This window comes from Branchiostoma lanceolatum, chromosome 6 (genome assembly GCF_035083965.1).
Source record: "Branchiostoma lanceolatum isolate klBraLanc5 chromosome 6, klBraLanc5.hap2, whole genome shotgun sequence".
NCBI classification, from domain to species: Eukaryota; Metazoa; Chordata; class Leptocardii; order Amphioxiformes; family Branchiostomatidae; genus Branchiostoma; species Branchiostoma lanceolatum.
In genome coordinates, this window is record NC_089727.1 from 1,867,664 (window position 1) to 1,883,632 (window position 15,969).

General features: G+C 45.6%; 1 protein-coding gene across 1 annotated transcript; it reads left to right on the top strand.

Annotated features, from left to right (window-relative positions):
• Positions 1–80: 80 nt before the first annotated feature.
• On the top strand, positions 81–14,766 carry LOC136436127 (uncharacterized). Its single transcript, XM_066429878.1, has 18 exons — positions 81–997; positions 3,230–3,343; positions 5,375–5,445; positions 6,001–6,160; positions 6,649–6,723; positions 7,545–7,633; positions 8,102–8,175; positions 8,752–8,816; positions 9,315–9,398; positions 9,690–9,751; positions 9,995–10,072; positions 10,349–10,409; positions 10,702–11,404; positions 12,157–12,266; positions 12,675–12,773; positions 13,258–13,308; positions 13,753–13,842; positions 14,115–14,766. The coding sequence occupies exons 1-18, from the start codon at positions 785–787 to the stop codon at positions 14,271–14,273; spliced, it is 2,358 nt and encodes a 785-aa protein (XP_066285975.1). The 5' UTR covers positions 81–784; the 3' UTR covers positions 14,274–14,766.
• Positions 14,767–15,969: the final 1,203 nt, after the last annotated feature.

Consider the following 15,969-nt stretch of genomic DNA (forward strand, 5'->3'; position numbering starts at 1 on the left):
GAAAGGCGTGCCGGGGTCCTCTTGTCTTAGCTACGGCGGCTGTTGTCGTGCTGAAAGGCGTAAATAGAGTGAGATTAAGTCAACATATGCGGAGGGATTCTTTTCTCACGTGTCCTCGCTCGCGGTGTAGCTAGCTTGTTCTTATGTTGTACGTCTCCAGTTCTGGGACAGTTCTGAACAGGTGGCCATGGGAGGGAGTATATAAGCAGTGCTTTTACTGTCTACTGGTAACTGGGGAGCGTTTACGCCGTCTGTAATTCAGGTGATCTAGACCTGATACACCTGGAGTCACCACAGGTGAATGGAGCTGTATAGGTGAGTCCGGGCGTTGAACTTGTCACTGGTAAACTGAGTCTTGGGATCCTACTCAGTGTTGCGTCGTCAACAAAACGTCGGCGAAGACATTGTGGAATCTTAAGATTGCGGAGACATTTCTTTTCGTCGTGAGTACGTGTTGCACTACCAGACTCGACCAGGCTCAGGACGCCGAGTATACGAACAGTGTTGTAAGTCTCTATCAGACTTCGTACGCCGGCTATGGGGAGAATTATTACCAGGGGAGTTCGGTCACCATAGGGTTTCATTGGCCAGACGCATTTAGGAGGGGGAAACGTGACTTTTCGCGGACTGATTCTCCTGGCCAACTGTTGCCCTTTTTGCCAAATTCTACGATTCGTACCCCCGTAGGAAGGCCTGGTGGAGGCTACGGTGTTGTGAGTTCGATGGTTTAGAATAAACAGTCAGCTGTTTACGTGGACGTTCAAGGTCGCGGAATAGAACCAAGATGGCGGCGGAGGTCATCGCGGGACGGATCCCGCTGTCCACGCGGAGCAAGTCCGACACGTCGGTGCACGACGCTGACCGGAGGGACTCCGTGAAGTCTGACACCTCCTCCACGGTGGGGCACCGGCGTGCGGGCCGCCCGCAGGACAGGACGACCCGGCGGCGGAGCGTCGCCGTGATGGACCTCGGGAACCAGCCCAGGAAACCCGTACAGGTATGTTAGCTGTGTGTTAGCTGCATATTGTTAGCTGTATATGTTATTAATGTATTCGTTGTTTTCTCTCATGGAAGAGTCACTTAGACTATTAGGTGGACAGCTAAAGGATAGAGTTGTACTCCAATGAACTGCAGTATCTCAACGTAACTTCAGGTACAGTTACAGAGGTTTAGGTAAAGATCTGCACCTTTATCTGAACTATTGGGCAAAGGAACGTGTGGTCTTCAATGATTCAGTACAGAAACACGAATGAACAGTTAACAGAATGCTTATTTAGACTTCATGCAAGTACTAGTATTTTATGCATAGACTCCATGCTTACGAGAAGAGCTCAAATCAACAACGGTGCTGATTCCAATGTTTTCATCTTTTTCCCAGTCTTAGATTTTCATCTTTATGGAAGATAACACGTTTTTAGTACAGTCAAACCTGCCTAGGCGACCACCTTTTCAACGCGACCACCTGGCCATGGCGACCGCTTTTTCTCGGTCCCGAAAATTTTCCCCATAGGCACAAGCATTAAGCTGCCTGCCCAAGGCGACCACCTGTCCAACGCGACCGCGACCGCCACGAATTGGGACCGCACAGAGCACAGTCCCTGCCCATGGCGGCCGCCTAATTTTCAAGCTTGTGGTGACATCGGATCATTTTGCTGTCGGATTTCAAGGAAATGTTTTCAAGGCTTTGAAGGACAAAAATAAGGACAAAAATATATGGAATAGCAATGTTATAGCATCGATTCCTCCATGAAGTGTTTTAATAAAACGTTCCCCTTATAAACATTGTAAAGACAAATGTTTGTGATGTTGTTGTGCCTATCGTAATCTGATAGTTTACCGCAAACTCAGTTCGGTTTGAACTCAATTTTAAAAACGAATACGTAGTGCATGGCGTCAAAAAGTCAGATTTCACAGAAATTACGATCTATTTCTTGTATTTTCAACAAAACTGTGTCTGTGTCTTACTAAATTCCGCCGAAAAATGACTTCGCGGCGGGCAAAACATCGGGCGAGAAATGTTGTTCCTTGGTCCCGACGCCATCTTGGATATGGTGCGGCCCGGATTTGGCGTACCGCTGACCTTCCTAAAACACGATGCTTTTGTGATGAACGTTTACGAATACTCTAGTTATTGATGAAAATTAATATTCTTATTTTCTTTTTATTTCCATGAATCTCACAAACCTTTATTGGACGCTGTGCGTTCTACTGCACTGTCTTACCTTTCGATGCGGTCGCACAGAGCTTGGCGGCGCGGCGCGACGAAATCACACCGTTCCCTTTCATCTTTCGTTGTCAGATCGAAAACTTTTTGACCCTTTTATCCAGCGGTCGGCGCCCCAAAAAAGGCTGGGACCAGCAGGTGTTTTCTAGGGATTTGTCTTAGGCCTTAAAACTTCGATGATGTGCGTGTGTACTATTAATGTAACGTGTGAATGCGGGAAGGCGCTGCGAGATCATCGTGGCAACCATTGTTTTGTACGCAAAATTATGACGAAAATTTGTACACGATGTAGCGGTATACAATTATTACAACGATAACGGAAAATGTAATTTTTGTAGGATCTTTCTGTCAATGAGAATTGAACCTGGTGGGGGTCATGCTGTCTAAATTCACATTATTTTCCATCCATTTACGTACTGTATTTGAAAACCTCGCCCTGGAAACATGTGAGTGGAATCCTCTTCATGGCGACCACCTGTCCATCGCGACCGATTTTGCTCGGTCCGCCGGGTGGTCGCCTTGGGCAGGTTTGACTGTAAAAACAATAATAAGTCAGATAATCATACTATTGGGTGTATGTCTATCCAGGTATAGTACTGGTAGTTTGCTGTTCCGGCCTCTTCACACTACGGTATTATACCGGTACCGAGTACTGATATACAGACCTCCCATCACAATCGCTAAGGCATCTTAATCACTGTCGATTCATTGATAGCAACGTATCTTAATGTATTATTTTGAATATGAACGGACAATATTTGTCTCTTATTTAATATCCTTTCTTTTATTACTTTCTTTGTAGAGCATAAAATGTAATTTTTCTATCTTTATTGTGTTAATTTCATTTGTTATGTTCAAAGTTTACCAAGTGTGATTGTTCTAACTTTGTTGTATCAATTTTATTTGTTATGTTCAAAGTTTACCAAGTATGTAATTCGGCATGTTTTAACGATTACAAAGGTTGTCAACCAGTCAGTAAACTATTATCAACATCCATACGTACAGGCCTTCAAGACGTCCCTGGGCGGGAGTCTGCTGGCTTCGCGGCGGGGCACGGCCGCCTTCAGGAGCATGTTCCTGCCCAAGCTGGACGCCGAACCAGAGGAACCCAAAATACCGGTGAGCCAGTTTTATAGTGAGAAGTTCATTGCAAGTTCATGCCCACGGGCTAATTGCAAATACATGGTATAAACATAAGGAAAAAACATACATGCGTCAGTAAACTGTATCTGACTTTGTTGTAACAATAGGCTACTGGTACTAAACACAATTGTTGGCTATATCTAAACTAGCTGGGTTTGACTTCTTTTTTGGAAGCAGTGGAAGACGAAAAGTCCCACTTTTTCTAGTATTTGTGGGTTCTGTGATTTCAAGATAAAGGTAGCTTTTTGTTCATCCGTATATGTGTAAAAGTAGGGGTATTTCGTGGTAACTTATTCATCAACGTTTTAGTGCAAGAGTATATCTTATCTATCTAAACTTATTCAAAGTATTTTTAGTTTGTTTATTGATAAGTCAGAGTATTTCTAGTAGCATGTTTCTACCCAAGCTTGATGTCGAACCAGAAGAACCAAAAATACCAGTGAGTCTTTTTCTTCAAGATTTTATATCTTATTTCTGATCCTATTCATGATTTTTAAGAATGGTAACATCTACTAACATAATTCCACCAGGGTACATAATTCCGCCACCCTGAAAAGATACGTCCAAACAGATCTCTAACCAACGCCCGCCAGTATAATGTACTGAGTCCCTTGTATATCTAAACTTTACATTTCTAGAAGAACATCAGGCAGAATTGAAAGACCAATTTAAAGTGATACGAATACATACCAAACTACACAATATTGGAAAGTGTTGGAAAATCTATTTAATCGACGAATGATCTAATACCAACGAAAAACCAAGCAACATTAAAATGTACATTGTAATTTCGTCCTGGCGACAACCAAACTAACGACCACTTGAGTATACCCTCCTCGGCTGAGGTAATTAATGATAAACCTTTCTAATCCGAACACTACCCGTGTAAATTATCCCCATCCTGAGAGAAACGTAATCTCTGAAGTCACGCTCAACTTAACGTTTATAAAACACCACCTTTCACCGCCGTGTCGCCTTTCTAAGCAGGTTTTCCGTCGTGCCATGCTTAAAATAGCGTCGGTAAGGGTTAGACAATGGCCTTGGGACAATAGCCAGGTGTGTGCTACAGGTAGCGGTGACACACCTGACTCTAGGAACACAGGAAGTTGTTTTTGTTCTCTTAATGACATATCGTTATATAATGATGTAGCGATGATGTTTCACTCGATTAGAATGATATCAGAGGTAATTTACCATAGCACAACGCGATGTTGAGTGTTTGAACTGGAAACTGAGTGTGTGTACCTTGTATATATGTTACTCACAATGCAGCTCAGTAAGCATTAAGGCTGCAATGACGTTAAATTTTCTCACGGAATTAAGCTCCTATCACACCTTGGCATGCCGACCTTCTCCGTACCATGGTTAGGAGTTAAGCCACTGTCACACATAGCCGACCATGGCATCCCGACCTTCTAACGTTACAGACCATGGCTGGGAGCTAGTCGAGAGCTAGGTCATTTGTGGTTGGGAGTTGGCCGGTGGGTTTACCTACTAATATCAAAATGTCGTCTGTGTCAGCCGACTATGCGTTTTGACAAATCAAACTCATGTTCTTCTTAGACGCGATCAGAGGAGTGAACCGGGGCTAGAATAGGCCTAGGGTGGATGCCGGGCCACTCCCAACCCAGCACCGCCCCTGGGGCAGGATAGCCTGGGTGCCATCCTATTACTACCAGGGAAATTTGAAAATGTAAAAAAGTTGTTAAGTCATGAAAAAAAATTAAAAGAATCTTTAAAAATGTCAAAATATATTTTTAAATGTTAAGAAAAATTTTAGAAATTGTAAAAAAAATTAACATTTTGTGATTTTTTTTAGAATTCAATTTTTTTTTTCAATTCTTTAAAAATTCCAGGGTAGCGATTGTAGGAACCCTGGTAGTAATATGATGGTACCCAGGCTAAGGCAGGAGTGGTCGGGAGCACATTCGTGGAAAGGTCCAGAATGTACATCAGAAGCCTTAAGAATAACTAGTACTTATTTCTCTCCTTTATCGACCCCTGCAGGGCATCGTGCGGTTCCGGAAGGCTGCGGGGGTGGTGCGGCTGCTGTGTATGGTCTGCATCGTCTGCAGGAAGTAAGCATTACAAGCACTCGTTAGAAGGATTTGAAATATGTAATATATACGTCTGGCAACGTATACGTATAATTTGTGATCGTATTTGTGTGTGTGTGTGTGTGAGTGAGTGAGTGAGTGAGTGAGTGAGTGAGTGAGTGAGTGAGTGAGTGAGTGAGTGAGTGAGTGGGTGGGTGGGTGAGTGAGTGGGTGAGTGAGTGAGTGAGTGTTAGAGTGTTAGAGTGTTAGAGTGTTAGTGAGTGAGTGAGTGAGTGAGTGTTAGTGTGTGTGTGAGTGAGTGAGTGAGTGAGTGAGTGAGTGAGTGAGTGAGTGAGTGAGTGAGAGAGTTAGAGAAGGAGAGTGCGAGTGTTAGTGTGTGTGCGCGTGTGTATGTGTCTGTCTGTCTGCCTATTTGTCTGTCCGTGTGTATTTCTTCGATTTCAAATGTATACAATACAGCATCGCCATACATTCTCTGTGCTGCTATTTTGTCTGTGGGACTGGAGGGTTAACAAAGCATTACGGGTAATGTTGTGAAGTCTGCCGTCTCTGATCGCCTGGTTTCTCCTCCCCCAGGATCCTGTCTCAGACGATAATCGAGGGCAGCTGGCTGGCCATGGTGGAGTCCATCCTGCAGGAGGCGGAGGAGAGCGCCAAGAAGGCGGAGAGCCAGAGCAAGGGCTCCGGGCAGCTCTCCTTTGACCCGCACAAGTTCAGGCGATCCGGCAAGAACGAGGTACATGGAGGGGAGGGGAGGGGAGAGGGGGAGGGAGAGGGGGAGGGGGAGTGATGAGGGTAGGGGTAGGGGAGTGTGAGGGGAGAGGAGGGGAGGGGAGGGGAGGGGAGGGGAGGGGAGGGAAGGGAAGGGAAGGGAAGGGAAGGGAAGGGAAGGGAAGGGAAGGGAAGGGAAGGGAAGGGAAGGGAAGGGAAGGGAAGGGAAGGGAAGGGAAGGGAAGGGAAGGGAAGGGAAGGGAAGGGAAGGGAAGGCGATCCAGCAAGATGAAGGTATAAGGCTTACTGGAAGGGAAATACATTTCAATCAAGGGTGGGAGGATAGAATTTTGTTTTGTTCTCATGAGTGTTCCACGCGTTACCTGGCTACTCAATGCCTTACAAGGAGCAACGTTGAAGATGTCGTTCCAGAAATGGTCTTTGTTTTAAAAGAAGAACTAAGTTGAAAGGAAAAAAAAAAGTTTTCTCCTAATGTGTGTTTCTCCCTGCCAGGACATTGTCCCCTTCAGAGTGAAGGAGTTGCTGAAGAAATCGTCAAAAGACCGGACAGAGGAGGAAGCAGACACGGTCAGTAAATACCAGATGTGAAAGCGCAGTTTTGGAAAATCATTGTCAGTGATTTTACGACTAATAATTTTGTCCCTGCAGGTTGTTCAGTAAAGTGTCACGAGTGTATGCTTTCGTTCATAGCATTTGTGTGAATGTAGTAGAGTTGAATAGAAACCTTGTGTGTGATATAGATACATACTAGAATTAAGAAACACGCCGGGAGCACCAGAATTCTACTGGGTTTTCTAGGGCCCTTCCTCATTCCTTGGACCTTCCCTTATTCGCTGTTATCAAAATACATGCAGTCATTAGCGTAAGTGTCAAACTCATCATTCAGAAACCAACCAAACCATCTAACTGGGAGTGAAAGTCTATGATAAGTTTGAAAGTTTGAAAGTTTATTCAAATAAAATACATAGTAGTCCATAGGACTAAATTGCGTATTTCATTACATAAAATTGGTTATAAAACATAAGCACTGTCCATTATCAACAACATCAGCGAAATACATACTATATACATACACATTAAAATTTCAGAATCTTAGGTACCGTCCTTACACATCATCATATACATACTCATAAAATAAACTCTATCTTACATAAGTACTAGAAAAATCTCAAATTTACATGGACAACGCATAGGTAAATGTGTGTCTGAACAACCAAGTAGCACCTCGCTTATACTAATCGAGTCCCATTTTACGAGTCACCATTAAGCAGTCCGACCAAGTAGGGAATTGGAGATAAGATGTTTACTGGATATTGTCCATTATATGTGAGCATCATTAGATATTCTAGGATGATCGTCATACTGATTCCGCCTCATCTTTTTCCCAGATCGTCCGCACGATGCAGAAGATGCCCGACTTCGCGCTGTTCCCGTTCGAGATCCAGAAACAGCTGTGCCAGGTAGCCTGGTACGACAGGTGCGTGGCCCACCGTTATGTGCGAAGCAGTTTCTGGTTGTTTGGTACTATCAAAAGAAACAGCCCATCACATGTTAGAAAGCGATACTTCCACTGTTGTTTTTGCTACGTTGTCTCCAAGGGAGTGTGTGTGTATGCTTTTACGTGTGTATGTGTGTCTGTGTGTATGCTTGTATGTACGTGTGTGTGTCTGTCTCTGTGTGTGTGTGAGAGAGAGAGAGAGAGAAAGAGAGAGAGAGAGAGAGAGAGAGAGAGAGAGAAGGGGTGTCTGTGTGCGTCTGCAGGTAGGTTGTGTGCGTTTGTGTCTGCCTGTCTGAAGTCGCATTTCTGTCTGTGTATCTATCTGTGTGTGTGTCTGTCTGTGTGCTTTTCTGAAATACGTTAAGGGGGTGATGTCTGCCATATTTAGTTGCCTTGTTCTTGTTGACACGCCTGCTTGTATGTAACACTCCTGCCTCTCGTCCCCAGTTTCGGGACGGGCCGTGTGATAATCCGGGAGGGTCACGCGGCAGACGGCTTCTACTTTGTCTTGTCGGGAAGACGTAAGTAACGGAGAAGCTTGTGTTATGCACGTCTATGCACGGAAATGATGTGCGATAGAGAATACTGGAAGCTGAACTTTGTATGCTGTAAATGTATTTAAGTTCGCGTGGTTTTTATTTCGCGGTAGGGAGATAGTGGAGTGTTTGCGGTGGTTTTAAGTTCGCGTTTGAGACAATAGTAGACAAGGGGCAGGAGGCGGGATATTCGCAGTAGTTTTAAGTTCGCGGCGAACAGCTTACCGCGAAAAACCGCGAACATAAAACCACCGCGAATATTTTTGCATTTAAAGTGTTTCTAACTTGCGAGAGTAAAAATTATGTGTGATTGTATGTATGTATGCACGTCTTAGAATCGTAAAACACTTGGAGATCAAAAACCAAAGATGTTGATGGAAGGAAATCCACGACCACGTGGGACCTTTAAGCTTTAGCACTTATATCATCTAGGGTGTAATGTAATGAAGATAAACTATCTTAGTCTGCTCTGATTTTGCTTTAACGTTTGGCGACGTCTCAGAGCGGAGCCTTATTGTTCTTTAATAGTTCTTAAACAAATGTTTCTTTATTTTTTCTCAGTCGTGGAGAGCTACGCTGCAGAGGACGAGGCTAACACGGTTCTGCGACACGGCATGAAGTTCGGGGTAAGGACACGGAATTCTTGCGGAACTTTGATCAAAGATTTGAAAAGTAACGTTTCTGATATAAAGTACCAATACAAAGTAGTCGTCTCCATCATGGGAAGGAGTTTTTTTTAACGATCTCGCTCAATGCAAGGCCGTAAGAGGCCACTTCTCGGCATTGAACTAATTGAACTAATGTGGCATAGGTGAGAGACAGTGGTGTGTGTTTGTTTTGAAGGTTTGTAGGTTGTATTCGGGGGGAAAGCAGTGGGCTGGGAGGGAATTCCAGAGTTTTGCAGCTCGTGGAAAAAAGCTGTTACTGTAGAATGACTTAGAGGCTGGTAGTTGTACAGTATAGTGGTGTGAATCAGAAGAGAACCTGGTAGCACGATGAAAAATCTCTGTGGTGGGACAAGTAGTGAAAGTTCATCAGAACACTGGCCGTGGAAGTATCTATAAAATAGAGACAGGGAGGCAATGTTGTAGTCATATTAACCGTTGGCTTGTGTATCGCCCTAGGAACGAGAGCTGCTGACGAGAACCAAACGGAAGTCTACAGTCCTGACCCAGGAGCGAACCGAGCTGTTCTGCGTGCATGTGCAGGTACGCATTGTGGCGTGACAACTCTGACACTCAGCACCCATATAGGATGATACTTTATGATTGTCTGGCTGTTAGAAATGGCGCTTGTTTCCACCCCATTATCAGTACAGAGCATACTAGTTTCACGCCTCGATGAGAAGATTTTGTACTACATAAACGATTAAACTTTGTTTGTAGAGTATTGTTGGTGAATTGTTAGGTTGTATGCCATCTAGTGTAAGGAATATAAAAAAAAAGTGTCACAAAGACGTTTGCGACATTATAAAATATTGTTTTACATTTTCATTACAGGATTATGTTAGAATATTCAACCTACAAGACGACATGGACACCGCCAACTTAAACGTCTGCAGGTACGTGATGACAATCATACGCAACCTTTAACGAGCTTGATGTTTCTGACTAAGAGATGCTGCTTCAATTGGCATTAGTTCATTACCTAGAAGTGGTCCATGTGGCCTTGCACTGCAAACTTGTCAACATACATGAACACTATGCTGATGAAGGTTAGACATCCAGACAAACAATGTTTACAATGTTCCCATCCATAACTCTTCTTCAGCGTCATCTTAAATATGTCACATATATCTCTACAGGCATCTTTCAATCTTCAAACTCTGGCCGATCGACAAGTTACTGGAGCATCCTGACGCCTGGACGATGCAGAACTATCAGTAAGTAGAGAAATCTTTCCCCGCCGCTTTACGAAATGTGGATGGTGAAACGCACGGGGCGAGTAGTACAATCTCCTGGCTCCCGAGAATCGAACCCGTGGCCCGACAGCGCACAAACCCAACGCACATACCACTAGGCTAAAAGGTGCGGACCAGTTAGACTGGTCAGTAAGTGGCGCTTGAACCACACTGTTACAATTGTATGTACAACGTTGTCAAACCTGTCTGTTATAGAGAAATTTATTATTTTCAATAACGAATGTCCTTTTCTTGCAGACCGGGTTTCGTCATCGTGCCGGACAGTAGAAGGTGCGACTGGATCTACGTAGTCAAGACGGTACGTGCTGGTGATTTATATAAAGATTTTATTCATTGAGAGAGGGGGAGAGAGAGAGACAGACAGAGAGAGTGAGAGAGAGACAGAGAGAGATACAGAGAGAGACAGACAGAGAGAGAGAGAGAGACGGAGAGAGAGAGAGACGACGGTGAAACGTTGTCAAACACATAGCTTCCACCAGGGGGTAGGGATCGTAGAATTCGGCCAAAAAGTTCAATAATTGGCCAGGAGAGTTAGTCCACGAGAGCTAAGTCTGGTAGAAAGTAATAAACACCCCCCCCCCCCTCCCCAGGGCCAGTGTAAGGTGCTGAAGAGACTGACGCCTAACGAGGGCTGGACGGTGGACCCGCGGGAGGAGAACAGACTGCTGCACAGCCGCGAGATGGGGAGGGCGCACCGGGAGAGGAAGGAGCTCATCACGGCTCAGGGGGACCGGGAGAAAGGTTTGTTTACTTGTTTGTTTGCTTGTTTGTTTGTTGTGGACCCGCGGGAGGAGAACAGGCTGCTGCACAGCCGCGAGATGGGGAGGGCGCACCGGGAGAGGAAGGAGCTCATCACGGCTCAGGGGGACCGGGAGAAAGGTTTGTTTACTTGTTTGTTTGCTTGTTTGTTTGTTGTGGACCAGCGGGAGGAGAACAGGCTGCTGCACAGCCGGGAGATGGGGAGGGCGCACCGGGAGAGGAAGGAGCTCATCACGGCTCAGGGGGACCGGGAGAAAGGTTTGTTTACTTGTTTGTTTGCTTGTTTGTTTGTTGTGGACCCGCGGGAGGAGAACAGACTGCTGCACAGCCGCGAGATGGGGAGGGCGCACCGGGAGAGGAAGGAGCTCATCACGGCTCAGGGGGACCGGGAGAAAGGTTTGTTTACTTGTTTGTTTGCTTGTTTGTTTGTTGTGGACCCGCGGGAGGAGAACAGGCTGCTGCACAGCCGCGAGATGGGGAGGGCGCACCGGGAGAGGAAGGAGCTCATCACGGCTCAGGGGGACCGGGAGAAAGGTTTGTTTACTTGTTTGTTTGCTTGTTTGTTTGTTGTGGACCAGCGGGAGGAGAACAGGCTGCTGCACAGCCGGGAGATGGGGAGGGCGCACCGGGAGAGGAAGGAGCTCATCACGGCTCAGGGAGACCGGGAGAAAGGTTTGTTTACTTGTTTGTTTGCTTGTTTGTTTGTTGTGGACCAGCGGGAGGAGAACAGGCTGCTGCACGGCCGGGAGATGGGGAGGGCGCACCGGGAGAGGAAGGAGCTCATCACGGCTCAGGGGGACCGGGAGAAGGGTTTGTTTACTTGTTTGTTTGTTTGTTTGTTTGTTTATTTATTTATTTTGAGACCAGCGGGAGGAGAACAGGCTGCTGCACAGCCGCGAGATGTGGAGGGCGCACCGGGAGAGGAAGGAGCTCATCACGGCTCAGGGGGACCGGGAGAAGGGTCGGTTCATTTTTGTTGTTCGTTTGTTCGTTCGTTCGTTCGTTCGTTCGTTCGTGACCAGTGGGAGGAGAACAGGGCGACCGTGAGAAAGGTTTGCGTGGAGCCGTTTGCTGAGGTCACGTGCCCATCAGGTCACGTTTCCGTAACAATGCAATCATTCGTCCTAAAGAACGATGTACGTAGGGTTCTGTTACGATGTACGTTAGGGTTCTTCCAAGTATGTTTAAGCCCAGACTACCTTTTCCTAGTTCTATTACAGCTGCTGTATAGATACAAAGTGTTTGCTCATTCTTTTTTTGCTTATTGGCCATGGACTTTTCTACAGACAACCGCGCGTTGATCAGCGTCCTGTGGCGGAACGTCTCCACGCCGAGAACGCCGATCTCAGGGATCCACACCGCCCGGCTGGACAGCAGACACGACAACAGGGAGAAGGTGCCTTTGTTTTTATCTATATAATACATTAAACTATAGGCCAAAATGAAAGCCATTGAATCTCTTACATGATATACAAGCGGGTAATGTGTAGCCGAATAGGCACTAAATAATCTAAAACAAACCTCCAAACTATTCGAAACGGTTTTTTAAAGATACATCAAGAGTACGGTAGAATGTGAAGAAGACGTACAATGCCGCTATAAATTAACTTTGCATAAAAGTAACGGTAGCGGTTTCCCAAGTGCTCAATGCCGCTAAGAAAATATATACACACCGAACACAATCGTTTTCCCGTGCAAAGGAAACAACGAACGTCAACTTTGATGATATCTGTGTTAAACTGAAACAGTACCGTACACAGCAAACAACAGAGGCTAACTAAAGTGTCTACATCCATGTCCCCAGGGCCCGTCCCGCATGCAGCTCGGCTCGAGGATTTTCGACCCGGACCCGTCCAAACCGGTCTTCGTGGTGCTGGACGTGCTGGGACCCGGACAAGCCTTCGTACGTATCCCAGGCTTTATGTTTACGACACACGTAGTCGTCGTAACGTCTCAAGTATCCGTTACTTTATACATAGTCACCGTAGTCAACGTGTAGAACCCTCATAAATCAGAAAAGTCAAGCGAGAAAGAGAGAGAGAGAGAGAGAGAGAGGGGGGGAGAGAGAGAGAGAGAGAGAGAGAGAGAGAGAGAGAGAGAGGGGGGAGAGAGAGAGAGAGAGAGAGAGAGAGAGAGAGAGAGAGAGAGAGAGAGAGAGAGAGAGAGAGAGAGAGAGAGAGAGAGAGAGAGAGAGAGAGAGAGAGAGACACACAAAGGGAGAAATAGATTCCACTGAATTTCTGCTCCCCCATACCTGGCCTGACTGATACTTCATTGTAGATAACTTTGTTTCATGTGCCGCCTGTCAAAAGGTAGACCTAGCATTCATAAAAGAAGTGTAGGTCATTATAAAGATGTAATGCACCTCTACTGTTCTACCGCTCCAGGGTTTCCGGTCCGTTCTCTCCTCGTCGGAAAGAGGCCCGAGCGTGAGTTTGGTAAGTATTTCCTTTCATCGTCTTTACAGAGGAAGATCATACTGCAACTGTTCTTCAGGTTTATCTATTTAGCAGGGTCGTTACATTGTTCATATGATTTCGGGCAGTTCATTTCTTTGAGGGTAGTACTAGTAACCGCTATCGTCATCGCACGTGCAGTTTGCCCGACACCCGAAAGTATCGTAAAATAGAGGCCTCCTGTGCAGGCTCTACGAGTCTGTTTTTTGGGAGGATTATTTTTTTGTTGATTGCATATTGTACTCGGTTCTTTGTTGCCAGCCTGTACGAAAAACGAACCGAGTGCAGCAAAACCAATGTGCCACCAGAAAAAAAGCCCAAATCGTAGAGTCTGCTAAGGAGGCTACCATAGGAGTGTTGGACGCGAAAGGTGCAATTAGCTGCTCTTTCCATGAGATGCACTGATGATACACCTGGTATTTCCAGGTCAGTAACTCCGCTGAAGTGATCCAGATTAAGAAGAAGTTCTTCTTGAGGTACGCGGATGAGACCATCCTAAGTCTCCTCAAAATGAAGGTGAGACTTCATCGCCACTGTCTCCGACACCTTGGTATCTATTGAGTAATCAACCGATTGGTTGATCAATCGATTGGTTGATCGATCGATCGATCGATTGATGGATGGCTGGATGGTTGGCTGGCTGGCTGGCTGGATTGGTTAATCGATCGATTAATTGGTTGGTTAGTTGGTTAGTTGGTTAGTTGGTTAGTTGGTTAGTTGGTTAGTTGATTGATTGATTGATTGATTGATTGATTGATTGATTGATTGGTTTATTGATTACCTTTCAGTACACGCCGTACCCTTCCCAAGAGGACGTGCTGGAGAGCCTGTGGAAGGAGCACCAATGGGAGGACTTCAAACGGGACGCGCTGTACCGCGCGGTCAGCAGCGTCACCTCGCGACAGGCGGTGCAACTGCAGAGACCGAAGACCACGAAAACGAACTGATGCTGCAGCGTTTCGTTGGGCACGGAAATTTCTGATAATTCCAATCAACGCGGATCGAGTAACACCTAGCATCTAGGCTAGCTATGCCTCCACTTCGGGACCGGGAACAACAGAAGTAGGCTAGGTGTTCTCAAAGACTGTGCCAAGGGTTCAGTATTCGAAAAATCTTCTGTTGCCGCTAGATGCTGCTACTTTGCTGCTACCCCTTCATGGTTTCCCAGTAGAGTTAACATCTAGTGCTGTTTATTTGACGTTAGTCTTTAGTTTTATGACGGCGTTTTAAACGCTAGTTGGTTGTATTGAAATGAATTGCAAGTCGGGCTGGGCCCATTAGTATTGCATTTCGTCGATAAAAATGTGGAAGTATGGTAACGAGAAGCGATGAAGGCTGCTACAAGATTAATCATGACGATACACTAATGCAGATATTAATGATAGCTATGATATGATATGGTATTGAAACATTAAAGACCATTAAAGTACTTGACGTCAACATTTGCTTTAAAGCTGTTGTTCAGAGATAGAATGCTAGATGGCGCTAGTGAGCTCCTTAAACCTTCCCACCCCAAGCCAGCCTAATGTTACTCTCCAAGCAGAGGAGTGGGTCCGGCTGGTTTTTGACGTATTCTTAGGCGTTTTGGTCGAGCTTTCTACTTTGTCAAGTTTTTTTGTGTGACATGACAAAGTAGAAAGTCTGACAAAAACGCCTAAAACACATCAAAAACCAGCCGGACCCACTCCTCTGCTTGGAGAGTAGCCTAACGTAGCGAGCTCGCTTACCCGCCTCTCACCAATGTCATTGACTCAGACAAATACATCCCAAGCTATGTATCAGACGCGTCAGGCCGCACCTATCCTATCCTAAGAATTTTAATGGCTTCATTTAGTCTATCTTTTAGCTGTCATCTTCATTAAAAGTATAGAACACAAGCGCCGACAACTCCCCAATACCCCGTGCTCAAACTAAACGCCTCCGGGCGTGAGTATCTAATTACAACTCCAGATATGAGTACTGAGTAATTAAAGGGGCGCGTTTCTCTAATCTGGGCGCGATGCTGCCGCTTGTCCGTTTTTAGCGCACGATGAGTCGACTGATGATGAGTATAATCACACCGTTTGTAATGACACATTTATGACGGGACATTTGCATACCGATGTAATACCCCATTTCCACTGAGGCGGCGACTGTTGGACGACAATAAGTGTCATCAGTAGTTCAAACGAATTCCTTTCATAAACAAGTGTATTTTGTATAAAGTTTTGTGCGTTTTGCTATCTTGAAAATAGCATTGTCACACCATGGATCCTATTCCAATTATGAAGTCAGAGTCATACAAATTGCTCTCCATCTAGTGCACTGGAAAAGAGGCATTAAAAAAGGAAGTCTCATAGTATTTTTGATGCCATAGAGCAAGTGGATTGTTAAACCTCTGTGTCTAGGGCACGGTATTGGAAGGCGAAGCCCATCCCTCTCCTTCCACCGCCTTTTACCTCCCCAACCGAAGTCAGGTACCCACTTTACACCTGGGTGGTGGAGTGAAGAAATCCGTGTAAAGTGTCTTTCTCAAGGACACAACGTCTATTCAGGATCGCCCGGCAATCGAGTCCGTGACCTCACGATCTCGAGTCAGGTAGCTTAACCACTCGGCCTCGCCGCCACTTAAAGGCCTCTAATAATGATTCATAAATGGCGGGA

Bases quoted from the DNA above. Each gene is read 5' to 3' on its own strand.
- LOC136436127 (XM_066429878.1), top strand. From the start codon at position 785: ATGGCGGCGGAGGTCATCGCGGGACGGATCCCGCTGTCCACGCGGAGC. The intron at 7,634-8,101 runs GTGCGTGGCCCA...TCTCGTCCCCAG, and splicing joins CAGGTAGCCTGGTACGACAG to TTTCGGGACGGGCCGTGTGA. The intron at 9,752-9,994 runs GTACGTGATGAC...ATATCTCTACAG, and splicing joins GCCAACTTAAACGTCTGCAG to GCATCTTTCAATCTTCAAAC.